Genomic DNA, 18,426 nt, shown 5'->3' on the forward strand with positions numbered 1-18,426 from the left:
TATTCTGCGGCAGGAAGTGCTTAGAATTTTGACTCAAGAATATCAGGGCTTCTGTCTAAGCTTTACCTCTGGGCTACTGCGTGACTTTGGGAAGATCAGTCATCCCATCTGGAGATAGTAATAATAATGCCTCCTCTGAGTCTTACGTGGTTATGATGAGAGACAGCCAGGCCCATGTGAAAATATCCCAGAAGCTTTAGAATTTCTTAGGTGGTATCTTTATTCCTATTTATTTTATTAACCCATAGGAAGACAGGAACCTGATAGATAGCTGAAGCTTCTGGATACCCTGGTATCCTGTCTGTATCTGCGATCTTTCAGTAAATATTTGTTGAATGTGTATTCTCTCTCTTCCTTCTAAAAGCTGTTTGGTTTGTTAGCAGACCACTGTGAGGCTGGGAAGGAGCTGTGAGACTGGTTGGCTGGGAAATGGTCGAGTTACTCTATCTATAGTGCCCAGTCCATAGACTCTTAGAAAATACCACCTCACTGTCCAAGTGCGTCCAGGCTTTTGGGCTGCTATGTTCCATGAGAACATCTGTATTTTTTGTTTTATGGTTATTTGTTGTTAATGGATTTTCTTAATGTTTCTCTAGAAGTCAGATCTTCAACTTTCTAATTAAGAATGATATTAAGACATAACGTACCAAAAGAGAAGCCAGGGACTTACTCAAAACCATGAGTGGATAATAACCCCTACTTGGATTTGTTTAACAAAACTTTACATGGTGCACAATCTGTGTTGGGGCCTTGTACTTGGCATGGGGAACATAGAATCCCACGGCCATCTCCTTCTCCCTGAGTGGTCACTTTCTGAATTTTCTCCCCATTGTATGTCCTTGGCAGCCCCTCCTTGTCTCTGAGCCAAGTCTCAGTTGCTCAAGTTGTTCACAGTCTTGAGGATGTCCTTTCTTCCTTCCTGTGGCTTCACAAGGATTTACTTGCTTTTTCTGCTCCCGCTTACCAAGACTGACTGGGGATGACCATGTGCTGTTTCCTTTGAGGTCCTCCCAAAATAATCCCCTAGGTCTCTTTCACCTTAGTAGTTTTACTGCTAGTGGCATTAAGGTAAATAACAACAATAGATGTCATGGGTTGGTTCCCCAGAAGCAGATTCTGAGGTGAGGATTTAGGGAAAGGGATGTATTGGGAAAATCCCAAGAAAAACGCAGGTGAGATATGAGGCACTGGACTAGAAGGGAAGGGTAGACATCAGGCCAAATCCCAGGTGACTGTAAAACCCAATGATGGTAGTCTCCAGATGACGAAGGTCACACAGCATTTTTCTCAGCAGGGTAAAAGTGTGCTGGTATTTACACCCTCCCACACCCTGCCCATCAATCATTGGTTCAGGCTTAGCCCTGGGATCTGATTTCCAGCCTCTTTTCTGAGTGCACTGACGAAGGGGGTCTATGATAGTCGGTGTGGGGTCGGGGGAGGCAGACACCAAGGGCAGGGGCACATGGGAATGGTAAAGGATGAGACACAGACAGGGACCCTTACAGCCATGCTGAGGAAAGCTCAAAGGTCCACAAGTCCTCTGGAGCTCCTACCTAAAGCCCTATTCTTTCAGTGCTCTAGTCCCTGAGTCCTGTGAGCACACAGTTCTTTCTTGTCATTTAGGCCCCTTCTTCAGCTAGGAAGGCCCCTTCCTGCAGGCCCAGGTAGACCCTCGGCAGTGGTTTTGAGCTTCTCAAGGGATCTGAAATGATGACTCTAATCTTATTTGCCCCTGGCCCTGTCCAGGAAAGGTCACCTCAGAGCATTCCCACACATATTCCTCTCCCCTTGGTGCCAGGGATGCAACATCTGCCTGATACATGTCCTTAATTATAAGGAATATGGAGAGGGGATACTTACAAAATTAGAGGTAATTAGGTTTTTGAAAAGTCATCATTTTAGGGACATTTTGTTCCAGTAGGAACTTTCATATTGCACAAGTGTTTTGCTGTTGATAAGAGGTTTTTTCAGGTTTTGTTTTTCTTTTTTTAACCTTTGTTTCTTCCCTTTGCTTCTGCATAAAGGGAGTTTACAGATGTAGACATTTTGGAACAGAATGAACATTCTTTTGGGTTCAGCAGGTTTATGGTGACCTGTTCTTGTTTTCACATATGTATAGTTTACAGGAAAACATTCCCAGCAGTCCCATGAGCAAGCTCGGGCAAAAGGCAAGTTTTTCTCTTTGCTGGTTCTGACATTTTGCATCCTAATAAATTCACAGTGGAACTAATCCAGCTGTCTTTTTGGAAAATATAAAGTTTGGAAGAGGACTGCTACTATTCATAGCTATGTAATAGTTTGTTTTATACTGTGTGGAGTTGTGGTTATAAACATGCAAGCAGCTGGCAATAAATGACTTTATGACAGCTATTTCCAAGGTATAATGAAGAAAACAAAAACAAAGTTATTGCTTATAATTATGGTGCCTGGGTGAGCTTGCACAATGTACTTCAACCACTTCACTGCCCAATTCCATGTGATCTCATTCGCAGTCTCCTCTAAATGACCTTGGCCTTCAGGTTATTTAGCCTTGGAGATGGTACAGTGATTTGCATTTTCCAGTGCAATTTGTTAAGCAGACAGCATCCTTTTGCTCTATTCACCCATGTAATGGGGGGGAAAAAGTGGAATTAAGGACTCTTCTTTACTATTGAAGAGGTTTTACATTAGAAAAACATGTTTGGGGGCAGTAGTTTGTCAATCTTTTCAAAAATGTAAATGTACCTTTCCATTAACCCAGTGGTTAAACAAGTTAACTTCATTTCTAGAAATAGATCCTACCAGAATACTGTTAAGTACATAAAGGCATAGTCAAGAATGCTTGTTGTGAGGTTAGTAGTTATAGCAAAATTTATGGACACGCTATGTATTCATCAATGTGGCAATATTAGATAAACAGTGTAACCATGCCATAGAATAGTGTATAGACCTTAGAAACATGAGATGGATCAATACACACTGACATTGAACCATCTCCAAGATCTAGGACATGAAAACAAGCTAATCTCAGAACATAAACTGCAATGCATGTGCCAATTTATGTAGGAAAAAATATACGGCTATGTTTATATATGCCATCTAACTCAATTATTTATTCATTCAACCATTTGGCAGATATTTATTGAGTTCCAGTCGGCATTTTCGGTGCTGGTGTTACAACAACAAGTAAAACAAAAGTCTTCTTGGGAGTTGCAGGCCAGTGGTGGGGGGGGGGAATTGAAATTGAGGACACAAAGAACAAGCAAACAACTGTGTGTCAGGTGGTGTAGGAGTCATAAAGGGACACAAAGCAGCCTAAGGGAATAGAAAGTAATTTAGCTAGAGTCCAGAAAGAGCCTCTTCGAGGAGGTGACATTTGATCAGAGATCTAAAAGGAACATGTGCCAGGCTGTAGGAACAGCAAGGCCAAAGTCCCTGAAGCAGGACGGTGTTTTGTGTGTTTGGAGAACAAAAGGAGGCCACAAAGGGAAAAGTGAAGTAAAGGAGGGGGCAGAGGAAGACAGGAACCAGATCACTGGGAGCTTAGAGGCCATAGTGTTTATTTCAAGTTTTATTTAAAGTATGGTGGGAAGCTAGGAGAAGACTGAAATCAGGAAAAAGACTCAATTTTATTCAGGCTTTAACATGTGAATGCATTGAGTGGTATGCTGATGACCATACTGTCGACCATGAGGGCCTTGTGGGGAGGGTCTTCTAGTTGGGTCAGAGGAAGGGAGGAACATGGCTATAGGAGAAATTCTCAGTGCTCTCTGCCTACACCAGTCTTCTTTGAGCCTTTGGGAATGTAGTCGTTCATGATTTGAATAATTAGGAAATATTAAAGGCAAAAAATAGGATCAGTTATTCCTTATGCAAAATAATAAAATAAATCCCTTAGTTAGCATTCCTTTCTCTGACCTTGAGCAAGTTTGCTTTCTTGGCTTTATTGGTCCTCCATGTTTATTGAAAAGGGGTAATATGTTCTTTATCACAGGATAAGGATAAGTTCGTGAGAATGAATCATATAATATACATAGAGCTCTTAGCCTGGTGCTTGACACATTACAGTAATTCAAAACGGACAGCCATCATTGTTGCCATGATGTCACCTCCCATGTCGGAACAGTGTAAGGCATTCAGGATGCTATGGAATTGCCTGACTCTCTGCAGGCTTTATCCTGAGCTGTAGAAAAGGATAAGGGACCATTTTGTACCATTGTAGAATTAAATAGCTGAATAAACCATCTAATCCGACTCTGTTCCTTTTATAGATGGGACAACTGAGGCACTGAGGGGATATACTGTTGGCTCTCAGATTTATAGCTAATGAGTGACTCTGATCTCTTGCCTTCCAATTCAAATCTCTATTTACTGCATCAGTATTTTCCTAATTTTAAGCATTCACATTCTACCTTCTAATATGATGATTATCTAATATTTTAATTGACTCTTTAAGTACTTTAATTTGCATAGGAAACTTTATATCATCACCCAAAGTGGAAAACCAGTACTCCTTCTTGTAAGTCATTAAAATAACTTAGAGTTTTAGCATATTTATGTCATTGCTATTGCCACAGTAATGCTGTGTAACAAACAACCCCAAAACTTAGTGACATGATAAGAAGCATGTCTTCCTTGCTCATACACCTGTGGGTTCACTGGGACACAGCTGCCTTAGCCTGGTTTCAGACTCTACTTGTCTCTCAGCCTCAGGCTACATGAAGCATGTCCTTCTCATGGTTCTCCTCTATAAAGTCAGGAGTGTAAAAGTTCAAGTCTAAATGTCATGTCTACTATTATCCCATTGACCAAACAAAGTCATATGCTCAAGTCCATCATCAGGAATACAAAGAAAATACATCCTCCCCTAATGGAGGAACTGCAAAAGCACATGGTAAAGCATGTAGATAGAAGGAGGGATGAAGACTTGGAGAAGTAATGGGAATATGGGGTATATCAAAATAATACATAGATATTACACTGAAATGAGTAATGGCCATCTGTTTGCCACCTCAAAATATCTTGCATACTCCTAGAGTTAGGCATATCACAGTCTGAGAAACACTCAAGTATTCTGCATTCTGGATAAGGGGACTATGGCACAACTCACTATCCCGATAACCAAACACCTAAAGACAAAGAATGGTACCTGGATGTTCATTATTTCTAAGATGTTCATTTTCTCATATCCTGTGTTCTTTGAAAGTAGGGTGCCTCTTATACCCTGTTTCACAGTCAAGCATATTCATGGTGAGTTTTTGCTGCCTGTATATGTGGATACTTGGTTATCATTCCTGGTGGACTGACTGGACAGCTGCAACCTCTTGACTTTCAGCCAACCAACCAATTAGGGGCCATATGAGGGGGAGTTCTGTGTTTGACTATTGTCTGAAAACCTTTTGTGGCAACAAAGAAGAAGCCAGCTTAAAACTTTTAGAGAAGGTGTTAGAAGCTTGGAAGAGAAGTCCAGAGTGGAGCACTCATGAAGGACTGGATCAACAACACCTTTCTTGAGAGCACAAGGATGAAACTGTGGAAAACTCTTACCTGTGACTCTGTAGTGAAAAATGATTCTGAAGTACTGGACTCTGCATGTGGACAAGTTTTAGGAAACCTTAACCAATTTATCTCTTTTTAATCTATTCCCTAGAGCGAGATGTGATTTAAGAAATTATCTAAATCGCAAATAGCAATTTCAATTAAGTATGCAATAAAAATCCTAAATGATAAGAAAACATGTGTTATATTTCAACTCATAGAGCTTCCTCTTTCTTAGTGGTACACAAAGTACAACAAAATAATGATGTTTCTTGCAATCGATAGCTTCCTCAGTGAAATGGGATATATAATTAAAAACAGTTAAATGAAGGTGTATCAGGTAGCATGCTTTTGCTTGCAAATAATGGAAAATCTAACTAAAACTGAATAAACAAGAAGGAAAGTGTTGGCTCAGCAATTGAAAGATTCTCAAGAGTGGGAGCACTTTACAGCTAATTTACACCAACAGCTCACTGATGTCAGAACTTTCCATCTCTCTCTCCTTGTGGCAAAGGGGGATGTGTGCTTCTTACTTAGGTCAATCAACACCTTCTCGTGTAGCTGAGGATGGAGTCAGTCCTACCCAGCTGGCAAGGCTGTTGTACAAGCAATGGGTAGATGGCAATGAACGTGGATAAGGAAGAGAGAAAGAAATTCCCACTTTATAGGAAAGCATGAACCAAGAATCAAGGGTCAGGGAAAAGCAAGGGATGGTTATGATGTTGGCTTAGGGCATATTGCCTTAGTTTTGAGGAACTATTAGAATCAAGATAAAGAAGGTGGTGGGGTATTTCCTTCCTTTTCCTCAAATGGAGAAGTGGAAACAGACATTCAAGAGGATGGGAGGCATAGTCCACAGCCCTAAGGATTTCAGTGTTTTTATAAATGTATTTGAAACCAACATCCTGGGTTAAGGAAGTATTTTCCATTTAGTGGCTCAATCTATAATTTCACAAAAGAAAAATCCTCTCTCACTCTCCAAATCAGATGATTATTTTCCCCCCAAGAGAGCAAGTGCATGGTGACTTGGAAAAGTAAGCCTAAAAGTCAAGTGCAATGAAGCAAGTTTCTGATGGCTATATGCTGGGGCCTGATTAGCACAGAGACTTTTTGCTCCTGGGGCTTCTGGAAGGAGAATATGGAGCCTTACAAATTAGGCTGATGATGTCATTCCCCAAATTCCACAGGTGACTGCTGAGTTATGTGCACTTGAAACAAACCAGGCTAATTGGCCTGGGTTTTGGTACAATCTGCCATTCTTCCACAGGAGGGGATTTTTGTGGGAGGTGGTTATGTTAAATACAACTTTGAAATAAAGAAATCCCATGCTACTCACTTCTGGTGACACTATCAAAAATTTATTATGGCAAAGAACGCAGACTATATGCTGTAAAATCCCTTAGTTGAGCTCACTTGCTCACTCTTTCTTTCTCAACCCCTCTCTCACTCTTTTTCTCTTTCTCCCCCCTTCCTCATTCCCTACCTCCTTCTGTCCCTCTCCCTATCTCTCAATAAAAAGTGATTAATGGAGGAGATTTAGTTTGGACGAATTACATGCAAAGTTGTTTTACATAAAGTGAACTTTTCCCATGATATTGTATTTCCATCTCTGCTTTATCATTGCTTTTTTGTTTGAATTAATGCAATAATATTACTGAAGCCATCCTCCATTACACGACCATTTGCCTTCACATTCAAGGCAACAATACATTTTCAGATGAAGCCATTTGTCGTTGTTAAAACAGACAAGGCAGTTGGCACATTCAGACTCAATTACTAAGTTGCATAATTGATTCCAAGATATTGCTGGGAGATGAGGCAAATGCAAGTTGCCATTAACTGTTCAGTATGTTCTCTTCTGTGAGATCTAATGGGAAAAAGACTCCTATAACTGGCCGTAAGAGGGAAGCAGAAGGTAGTTAGATCAGTTCCCCAGGAGGCAGACTCTGAGACAGAGATTAGGGTACACAATGCTTATTTAGGTGGGCCCTTGGGATCCACACTTGGGGAAGAAAGGGGAGGGAAGCAGGAGTGAGCAGAGGGAAAGAGGAGCTCTGGAGCTTGTAGGGCCCTTCAGTTTGCACTGCATTAAGCTAAGATGAGCCAAGCCTTTCCACTCTGTATTAATTAGTCTTTGGATGTGGACTGTCCTGGGAAGAGGCACGACCCTGAGTGGAGTAGCCCTTTGCATCTGAGGCAATCCTTGAAAAGGTTGATAGTTGGAGACTGGCTGCTGACAGCACTGCTGAGGTCTAGGCCCTAGATTCTAGGGCTGTTGTCCTCCTCCAGGGATGATTTGGCCCCTTAGGGGGACATTTGACAATGTTGAGGCATTTTTTTTTTTTGTCACAACTAAGGGGGGAGACCACTGGATAGAGTCCAATGATGCTGCCAACCACTTCACAATGTACCACCCAGCCCCCAGCAACAAAGAATTATCTGGTCCAAAATACCAATAGTGCGAAGACTAGTGGAGGGCAACAATTCCCCTTGAAGTGGAGCTTGATCAAGATATTACTACCTATCAGATACAGTGTCCTGTGCTCCTTATTCCTCCTAAGCCTCCCACAGACACTTTAGTTTCCATTTACTAAGGAGGAAACTGATGCCCAGGGAAGTTCAGTTAAGTGTCCAACAAGGTGAACTGGAAAGATGTCCAGGTGGGGTTTAAAGTGGGCTTGCTTGTCAAAAACATTGTGGTATCTCTCGGCCTCCGCTTGATGGCTCAATGCAGTGGGTCTCAAATCTCTCTCTCTCTGTCACCAACACAAGATGGGCGAGGTTTACATGCTCAGTTCACCCTCATGGAAGTCCTGAGTCACGAACTGTACACTCACTTCCCTCTACTTCGTTTAAAAGGCACAGCGGAACGTGAGTGAGCATGGCCAAAATGATAGGAATGACCCTGAATCCTCTCTAATTTGTATTTTTAAGTTGGCCATTGCTGACCTCTGAGCCCTTTCTATTAGTAACAAATTGCTTACGATAAGCTTGCAGCTGGTTTTCACACAGAGAAAGGCCTGTCAGTGGTCTTGGTGAATGCCTCTAGAAAGACTAGAGTATTTCCAGGAGAATTTGCTTCACGCTATCTCCTCATGGTTCTGTGTCCTTGGCTGTATTGAATCATTCACGAACATTCTTCGCCATCTCATTGGCATCTCCAGAACCCAAGGAATCAAAAAAAAAAAAAAAAAAAAAAAACTCATTAATTCATTTAAAAAGTAGCTCCTATTCCATTTCAGAAACTGTCCTATTTATTAGTATTTACTAATAAAGGAACAGAAAAAAGAAATCTATCACTTTGCAGACATATAGGTGAGCTTAACAGAGTCCATTATTACTCTTTCTACAACAAAATCACATAAATTGTGACTTTTTAAATAGGACATCCATGTAAAGGGAATAAACATGCAGTCTATAAAAATGTTAAGGAAAATAAAATGTAGTACACATTAACCCAAAGATATAAAGAAAAAAAGACAGACATTCCATCATTATTGAGCTCAGTAATAGTGTTTGGTGTTACAGTCAACCCCAGCTGCAGAGTTTGGGTTCTATAGCACAGTCACATTTTTTAAAAATTCCGTCATCGATTTCTACGGCACACTTCTATATGGTGCATGTTACCATCTTCATTTTTGGCTGAAAAATAAAAAGACGGGAAAGATGAAAACAACTTGATTAAATTTACACAGAGGTACATTGGCAGAGGATATTGCTATGCTCAGATCACGTTCCCCTGTTAGAGAGCCTAATATAGAGCTAGCTCTCTGTTCACATTTGTTCCTCGACTCTTTCAGTCAGATTCTTTACACATTGCTGGGTAAAATATGGGGTCTTAGGAGGTGGTTTGGGCTGCTCTAACAAACTGCCCTGGACTGAGTGGCTTCAACAACCAACATTCCTTTCTCACAGTTCTGGAGGCTGGGACGTCTGAGATCACGGTACCTGCGGATTTGGTATTTGGTGAAGGCCCCTTTCCTGGTTTGCAGATGGCTGTCTTATCATTGTACCTTTAGGAGGGGAAAAGGACAGAGTGCCAGCTCTCTTCCTCTTCTTCTAAAACTGGAACCCTATCATGGGGTCTCCACCCTCCCCCTAAACAACTCCCAAAGACCCCACCTCCAGATGCCATCACATTAGGGCTTCAACATGTCAATTTGGGAAGACACAAACATTCAGTCCATTACATATGGTTTAAGCAGTAGTGCCTCTGTAAATATTTAAAAACTGACTAAAAAAAATGAGTGTATATATATATATATTTTTTAATTTTATTGATAAAAAGAATGTATAGCACACAACTTACAAATAAGAATAGAATATACAATACCCTTTATTATAAATTCTATGCAGCTGATTGATTCTTACAAAACACTTTTGCAAATGTTATAAAAATTTTCTATCTATAGGCAACCTATGCTTTCAATTGACTCACAAGTATAGTCCAACATGAACGTTGATTGATATTTTCAGGTTTTAAGCCACTAACATGACATCACTTAATGTCCAGCTGGGATAGGATGCTCGGTAACAACACCATTACATAGTATTTATATTATACATACATTTATAATTAATATATATGTTATATAACATGTTATATAAATGTATATAACATTTATATTATGTATGATATACATTACTTATATTATGTAAATGTATAATAGACATAAGTCATCTCAAGAGCAGAAGCAATAGTAAAATGTGGGCAAAATAATTAGGAGGTGATGAGATGATTTCTAAATATTTGTTTTAGATGTAACATCTCATTGCAGGCTTATATGATTTAATTTCTTAATTATGACTATGTTTAACAGTTGGTTCACAAGATTCCTGGAAATTTGACAGCTGGCTCTCATGAACTGGTATGATTGCTGCTGATAAGAAGTTTTCAGTTAATCAAATATGCCCATTTTCCACAGTGTCCCCTACTCCAAGTGAGTGGGGTTTCAGAAGTCTGAGCATGTAACTAGAGGGCATCCCATTATCAAGCAAATAGATGTTGAAATAGAAGATGTCTGGTTGGGCAGAGTTGTTCTTTTAAAATTTATTGTTATTTTTGTGGTTTATTCACAGGCATTTCCCTGCATCTCAACTGGCATTTATGGTAAGTGATCTAGCTTTAGATAATATTTGTATTTCTTTATTTTGTTGTTAAAGGCAAGGTTCACAGGAAAAATAAAAGGTTCTCTGATGGATACGGTTGTTAAAGAGACTCAAAAGGCAGGTCAAATCCCATGGAGGGATCTCAAGAGGCTATTCAGATATTCTTTGGTGTTCTTGAATTTTGTGGTATTGGATACCACGTGTAATGATTTGATTCACTGAGGCTTAATGTCTTTTGTTAAACAAAACATTTTGCTTTGGTAGGATTTGACCTGTAATAGGGTTTTCTTTAATAAAGTCAGGTTTTTCTCTTAGATGAATCATAATGCATATAAAGCCTAGCGGTATCACTATTTTGTTGTGAATTACAAAATAATGGAAACATTAAAATGTACGCACGTGCATGTATCAGTATATTTAATTTTAAAAATATCCAAAGAAGTGACTGTTAATAAAATCAAATAATTTTAGTAAGCTGCAAATATTTTTTTGTTAGTGTTGACGGATTATTTTAGATAATGACTGCTTCACTTATAGATGGAAGAAAAATATTTTTATAATCACTTGTTTTCACTAACCTAAAGCTCTCAAAATATTATTCCACCTACAATGACGTTTCCTGATGCGTTTTTTCTTCAGGCCATTAATAAATGTGTTTTACAATATTAAGGTAACATGGGGTTTAGTTGTCATTTTAGGGTTTGCTGATCAGGCAAAATAGATTAGACCTTTCTGAACTCAAACTTCTCATATAGAGGCACTTAACCAAAAAATAAAATATGTACAAATGTAAAGAAATAGTTTAAGTTCACTACTATTGGGAAGGGAAACCTAGATTGATGTCAAAGTACAAGATTTATTTCTTCTTAATATGGTGTTTCTTTTGAAGGTCTTGGAGAGAATAAAGTGGAAAATATAGGCCTGAATCAAGTTAAATGGGGAAGGATTTGGCCACATCATTTAAGAATTTGAGGCATGCCTTTCTCCTCTCCATATTCCACTATAGCCCCTGTTTATGGAAACACAATGGACACTGGGCTGGAGAGGGCTAAACTGGACCATCTGCATAATCTCCATTATGGTCATCCTTTCTGCCTCACAGGTGCCCAGTTAAAAATCTTAAATATCTCAGGGTGCCTGGGTGGCTCAGTCGGTTAAGCGACTGCCTTCAGCTCAGGTCATGATCCTGGAGTCCCGGGATTGAGTCCCACGTCAGGCTCCCTGCTCAGCAGGGAGTCTGCTTCTCCCTCTGACCTTCCCCCTCTCATGTGCTCTCTCTCTCTCTCATTCTCGCTCTCTCAAATAAATAAATAAATAAAATCTTTAAAAAAAAAAAAAAAAATCTTAAATATCTGCTTAAAGGAAACATGAAATGCAAAGTTTTGCCTAGGCAAGAGCCCACATCTTCATTTCATCTTGTCTGGAGTCAAATCGGACTCCACTGCAGAAATGGTTCCTCTCTCGAGAATGTTCTCTTACAACAGTCTTGATTTTCCTTGACAACAAACAGACAAACACCCGCCTACCTAAAACAATACTATACATATCATTATTTTCTATGTTTATTACCTTGTCAGATTGTTGATGTCTGTTTTTTTCTGAGAATCTATGACAATGTGCAAAGAATTTCAGGTGAATTTAACATGTTACACTGAAAAAGGGGAAAGGGGGAGGAAAAGAAGAGAAGTAAAAGACAGTGAGGAGGGACAGGAAAATGGGAGGGTCAAGAGAGAATAGTAAGAACTAAATCAAACCTAAAGTGGCTCATGGCTAATTTTAATCCCAAAAGGACAGAGATTTCTTCTCAGAGAGAATAATACGGCCCAAAATATACATAGTCACTTGTTTAGTACTCCATTATGTTGGGTAGGAAGGAAATATTGAAGACTCTTGGGGAGGGCATTGACAGCGAGTCACAGCCACTGGCTTGGAGGACTGCCACCAGGCAAAGTTCATCAGTTTTCACAATGCCAGGTCCAAGCAGATTGTTTTCAAGTCTGGCTACTCCTTTCTTTCCCTCTCAATTTTTGAGTAAATTTAAAATTGAAGCTGATACCAGCAAAGTCAGGTGCCATTTTGCTTCCGTTAGCCCCACTGGAGCTTGAGGCCTAGATCTATTTTTTAGCTCCATGAGATCCTGTTTTAGCAACTTTTAGATCACTCCAATTCTCTTTAGTTGATGGACCACTTAGCATTTTGCAACTTGGATATTATTTCCTAGGTCCCTTGTGAAGTCATCGCTTTCTGATTAGTCCTTGATTCTCTCCCTGTACCCATATATTATAGATCAGTCCTTTTCTCACTCTTGTTCAGAGCCCCCTGCTCTGCCTCCTTCATTATCCAAATCACTTTTACTTTTATCTCTATTTATTGGGATTTGAAAGCATCCTTTATTTAAGGAAATTGGTCCACCGCTAAAAAGTTTTAAAAAGGAAGCAAACAAAAATTCCCAACACTTTGTAAGTCGTATGAGAATGGATTTAGAGTGAGAATTCAGAACAGTCTCTTGGTTCTAGCCTCCCCCTTCTTATTCCATATTCTACCTTACTAGATTAATTTTTCTAAAATACCACTTGGTACACATTTCCCATCTGCTCGGGAGCCTTTGATCATATTCCATTACCTGCAGGTTAATATTTACTCCTTTTGGACTGAACAATAGTTGCCTTATGTATCTCCCTAAACCAGTGCTTTCAAAATGTGTGAAGAAGGGGAGGGAATCTCTTCTTGAGGATGTGAATTGGTGTGCCAAGAAATTTATATGTACCTTTGATTTTGCATCTTCATTTTTTTAAAAGATTTTATTTATTTATTTGAAAAAGGGAGAGAGAAAGAGTGAGCATGAGCAAGAGGAGGGGCAGAGGGCAAAGCAGACACCCCACTGAGCAGGGAGCCCTACACGGGGTTCAATCCCAGGACCCCGAGATCATGACCTGAGCCAAAGGCAGATGCTAAACCAACTGAGCCACCCAGGCGCCCCTTGCATCTTTAAAAGGGTGATTTAGTTTGCAGCATTTCCTAAACTTATTTGACCATTGTTAATTTTCTCAGCCCTCTCAGGACTAGTGTTTTCTCCTAGAATATAGTTTTAGAGATTTCTTGTCAGGCATCCACACTGGACACATCTTCTGTCACCCACAGATGAGCTGATGAATCTCAAAACATGTTAGATAACTTTGCCAGCTCCAATCCTGTGTGCCTTCCTTACAGCACACTAACACATGCTCACATACTCATACACACACTCATACATAGACACACACTCATACCCACATGTGCACCGAAATCACACACACCATCACCACCACGCCCCGATGTCCAAACAAAAACATACCACACACACTGATACAGTTGAATTATAACCTCTGAGTAGTCTTCCTTGAATATGCCAACTCTTAGTGGTCATTATATCTTTTGAAATCTTTCGTCATTATAATCTGAACAATCAACTGCCCCTCATTTTTGGCCCATAGATTTTTGTTTATATATCCTGTACTCACCACCAGTTTGGAATTCTTTAATGAGCATGGATTTATTCTGTGCACAGCCAGGGCCTAGCATTATATCTATAGGACAAACCGCAAATAGTTGCTGTTTGATAACAATGATAATGATTATAACCCAAAGTGTTGCCTAACTGAAGATCCAAAACACAGATTTGTTGATTGGCAAAATCACAGGTAGAGGAAGCCTTCTTAAGTCAGTATTTTCTTAATGGACAAACATCTCTATTTTAGGAAAAACAAATACGCTTCTAAAAAGCATTCTAAACTAGAAATGGTATTTGTAGGTATGGCAACATCCACTTTGATAAGGTAAAATGAAAACTCCAGAACTTGTTCAGTCAGAGAGACAAGCTGAACACAACACTTAACTTCACTTAAGAAAATGCCCCTTGCGGCACCTGAGTGGCTCAGTGGGTTAAATGTCTGACTCTTGATCTCAGCTCAGGTCTTGAGCTCAGGGTCGTGAGTTCAAGCCCCACATAGGGCTCCATGCTGGGTGTGGAGACTACTTAAACAAAAATGTTTGTTTATTATGACCCATGGGACAATGGTCAGTAAGAGAGGTACAGATCAGCCCTGAGGCAACTACCCTGACTTCTCCAGACATGCCCTAGTTCCAGCCCACCTCCCTGACTGCTGTGATCTCAGACAGTTGTTTGCTTTAGATTTACCTTCACTTTCAGATTTATGGCCCACAAAGCCACTGTAACTCTTGTTCCATTAGAACAAAATTTTGACTATGGTAGAGCTATCTTTTGAAGGGGTTTGGTTATTCAGTTGCCAAAAATGATCTCATACCAGGGTAATTTCAACAGTAAGCATTCCCATTTCATGGAAACTCGGACATCATCCCCACATTCACAGTGTGTCTGGGGGATCTCATATACACCAGTACTTCGGAGGCCCTTCAGCCGCAGAGGAAGCCCATTCCCTCCCAGCCTTTCCCCACTCCTCAGCCTTTTAAGGACAGGCCCTGACGGCAGCAAAACCAGCTACCCCTTGCACAGTCTGAAGTATATCCACCACACCACACAACTGGATTTAAGGAAGGCACACGATGGGAACTGACTCTGCCCGCTTTTAAGTCCTCCTGGAAGAGGAACCCGACTTTTCCACTCTGACTTTCAGCAACTGATGCAGCTGCTCTAACATAATGTTTTCAGGATGATTCCAGAGGCCACCAGACCGCCTGCTTACACTCAAGATGAAAAACCACATTTGGTCAAATACCAAAGAAAATCCTGTGTTACTTTTGGAAAAATAGATCCAGATGAGGCTTCCAGGGGCTCTAAAACTCCCAAATTCCTGTTAAAGATTTGAATTGGCTGCTCAACCAGTCTCTGAGGGACAGATTTGAACTTCCTTGATGGACATTTCAGATCTCATGTGTGCCTTCTGCCCTTTGAGCCTAACTTGGACACTTTGGTGCTAATAAGTTTAGCAAAGGAGGCTAGACATGATACATGGCAATGGAATTTTTACTGAGAAGCGAGCAGCAAAAATAATTTTAGTTCATTTTATGAGAGTTAATATAGTTAACAGAAATGAAGTCCAGGTGGAAAAGTGTATCCCTGGAGTAATTGGGAAAATAGTCTCTCTGGAGGCAAAGAGAAAACTTGAAGCTTGCTTTCCAGGTACGAGGTGGTGTTTTTAGAGAGGAAAGACTTTCAGACATTGAGTTATTGGCTGGAAATGTGCGGAAAAAAATGTAAGTGCAGCGTAACTTAGCTAAAGCAGCTTTCATATTTATTCAGCCTATTTCTGTTATCAGTGTGGAAGGCCCGTTTCTATCAAATCACCTAGCCTCCCTCTGCTTTCCTTGAAATGCTGCCAGGACACAGCTTTTCTAATTGAATCCCTCATTTGCATTCAAGTTTGCTCTTTTGCTTCGAACTGGTAAAAAGGAGACCAGCCCAATGCTTCTTTAACCTTATATTTACTCGGCAAATATTTTTGTCACTACATCTGTCCAAATTCACAGACATGACTTGGAAAGAAACCAGGACATCCTCCAACGGCAATGCTAAGGGCATGCCCTCTGTCAGCTTTAAATGCTGACAGATTTCAGAGGGTGTGACAACCATTGCTGGCAATTCTGGGCTCCCTAGAAGAGTTACCTTATGTAAGACACTTAGGAACCAAAGCAAAATTGACAAAAATGCGTGCCCCTCCCTTTCATCCTCCCCTGACAGCTCTCCCCTCCCTCTTGCTTTCTTCTTTTCCCTTTGATATTTCCATTTGCTTTGAAAACTTCCTTTCAGGTGGTCTAATGATGACTCTTTTCTCCCACATAAATTCCCTTCTCTGACATCCTATGTTTTTTGTCCTGGTCACGTCATCCCCACTGTATGAAGCCTTATTGTTCTTGGCAATCCTTGAGTTAATTGCTGGCCCTCAAAGCAAAGTAACATTAGAATCAGTGTAACTTATTTCCCTTTGGGAAAATGCAGTGCTGGGGCCAAACCCATCTCAACTATATCACATTTGAATATTATTTTATAAACTGATCCTAATGAAGCACTGGAGTAATAGCTTAACGGACAATGAAATTCTAGCTGTTAGTGTTTTTAACCCTCTGAGTGCTTACCATTTGAGTAGACAGCTTTCGCAAATACACTCACACATGCACACATTTATTCATTCATCCCACAAAATGTGGTGAAACTCCCCTCTTGCCCTCTCGAAGCTACTTGGGTGTTTAATAATAAAAAGACATCCAACTAAGAAACTTAAAGGACCACCTTTGCTCTGGAAAACAGTTTCAAGTGTCCAGCAACAAAATATGCTAGTTCAGCTTACATAAAAATGACACTGGGTGTTATACGCAAACAATGAATCATGGAACACTACATCAAAAACTAATGATGTAATGTATGGTGATTAACATAACATAAAAAAAAAAAGAATGAATACATAAAAAAAAATAAAATGACAGTGAGACCCACAGGTAGACTTAACCCAGGGGAACTGCCAAAAGAGATGAAAATCCTGGAAACTTAGCTTCCTGGTGCTGCGGATGCAGTGAACAACCAGTGTCATTCTCCCTGGTGTTCTGTTCAAACTAAACGATTTTAGGACTTAATTAAAAGATAAAGCATTTCAAAAAGTAATAAAGATTGCACCTTGATTACTGTTTCGGAGGTGTGGATGTCTCCCTCCTTGCAACTGTGTCAAGGTAAAAATTTCACTGAGGACTAAAAGGTACAAATGATTTCAAACCCACCCTTACTCAAAGGCTGCCACTTACTGTTATGCTACATTAAAAAAAAAAAAAAAAAAAAAGCCTTTCTTATAGAAAATGTATTAAAACAGTAAGCCTTCTAAGGACATAGGAAAGCCACTTTAGTAAATTTCAGAGCCTATGCGCATAGTAGTAACTTTGGGAATATCTTTTAGCCACATTGAAAAATAGGAGCACTATTAAGATGTTGTCCCTAGAAAACTGTTTGAAGGCATCTAAAGAATTGACCACACTTTCCGTTCTATCAGTGAAATAATTTCTATGCACTTCGCTCATTCTTCTCATCCAGTCTTGAATGACATTCCCTTTTCTTGCCCCTTTTGCATTCTTGTATCTGAAGGGTAAGTTTAAATAAACATAGCTCAGCTCTCTTTCTGAAGGACTTAAAAAAAAATAATTCTGACAGTTCTCAGAGAAGTCAAGTATGCTTAGCTCTTTAGGACAGTGATTTTCATGTCAAATCCTTTTTAGTCAATGATTCTATTTTTAAAATGCATCTTGAAATGCATTTGGAAGGGACTATATTAGTTAGAGTAAAGCTAAGCTGCTGTAACAAAGAGACTCTAAAATAGAGTGGCTTAGTGAATAGAGATGTTTATTTCTCTCTGTGCTAACAGTTCCAAAGTGAACATTCTGCTTGTGGGAAGATTTGTTCCACTCTGTCATTTAAGGAGCCAGAAATCCACCATGGTGTCAAATAGTTGCTCTGCCTACCTTAAGCCATTGTTCTCATGTATTTACCTGCCTTGGTTCCAGCAAAAGAAATGCGTATGATGGGCTCACGCCCTATCTTATGGTCCCTAGACACAGAGAAGCACTTGTCACTTCCATCTGTTTTCTGTTGGAGAGAAATTGGCCTCATGAATGTCTAGTGTGGAATCCACATATCTGACTAGAGGTCTGTTATGTGGAAAGAAGGGGACATTGAATTATGATGTATTCTAGATATCACTGCTCAAGAGGAAAAGTAAGGCAAATTAAGTCCAACAGGTCACTCAGAGGTAATTTAGTTTGGGGCAGTGTCATCTACCTAGAATCAGTAAATATTTTTGA

General features: G+C 39.9%; 1 protein-coding gene across 1 annotated transcript in view; it reads left to right on the plus strand.

The window, feature by feature from the left end:
• MACROD2 (mono-ADP ribosylhydrolase 2) overlaps positions 1-18,426 on the plus strand; it is a 1,298,181-nt gene that overhangs the window by 678,124 nt on the left and 601,631 nt on the right. Inside the window, exon 3 of the mRNA XM_032419411.1 lies at positions 10,597-10,627. Coding sequence (XP_032275302.1) covers positions 10,597-10,627 — 31 coding nt within the window. The remainder of the gene's footprint in view (positions 1-10,596; positions 10,628-18,426) is intronic.

The sequence above is a fragment of the Phoca vitulina genome, unplaced genomic scaffold (assembly GCF_004348235.1).
Source record: "Phoca vitulina isolate PV1807 unplaced genomic scaffold, GSC_HSeal_1.0 scaffold22, whole genome shotgun sequence".
In the NCBI taxonomy this organism is placed as follows: Eukaryota; Metazoa; Chordata; class Mammalia; order Carnivora; family Phocidae; genus Phoca; species Phoca vitulina.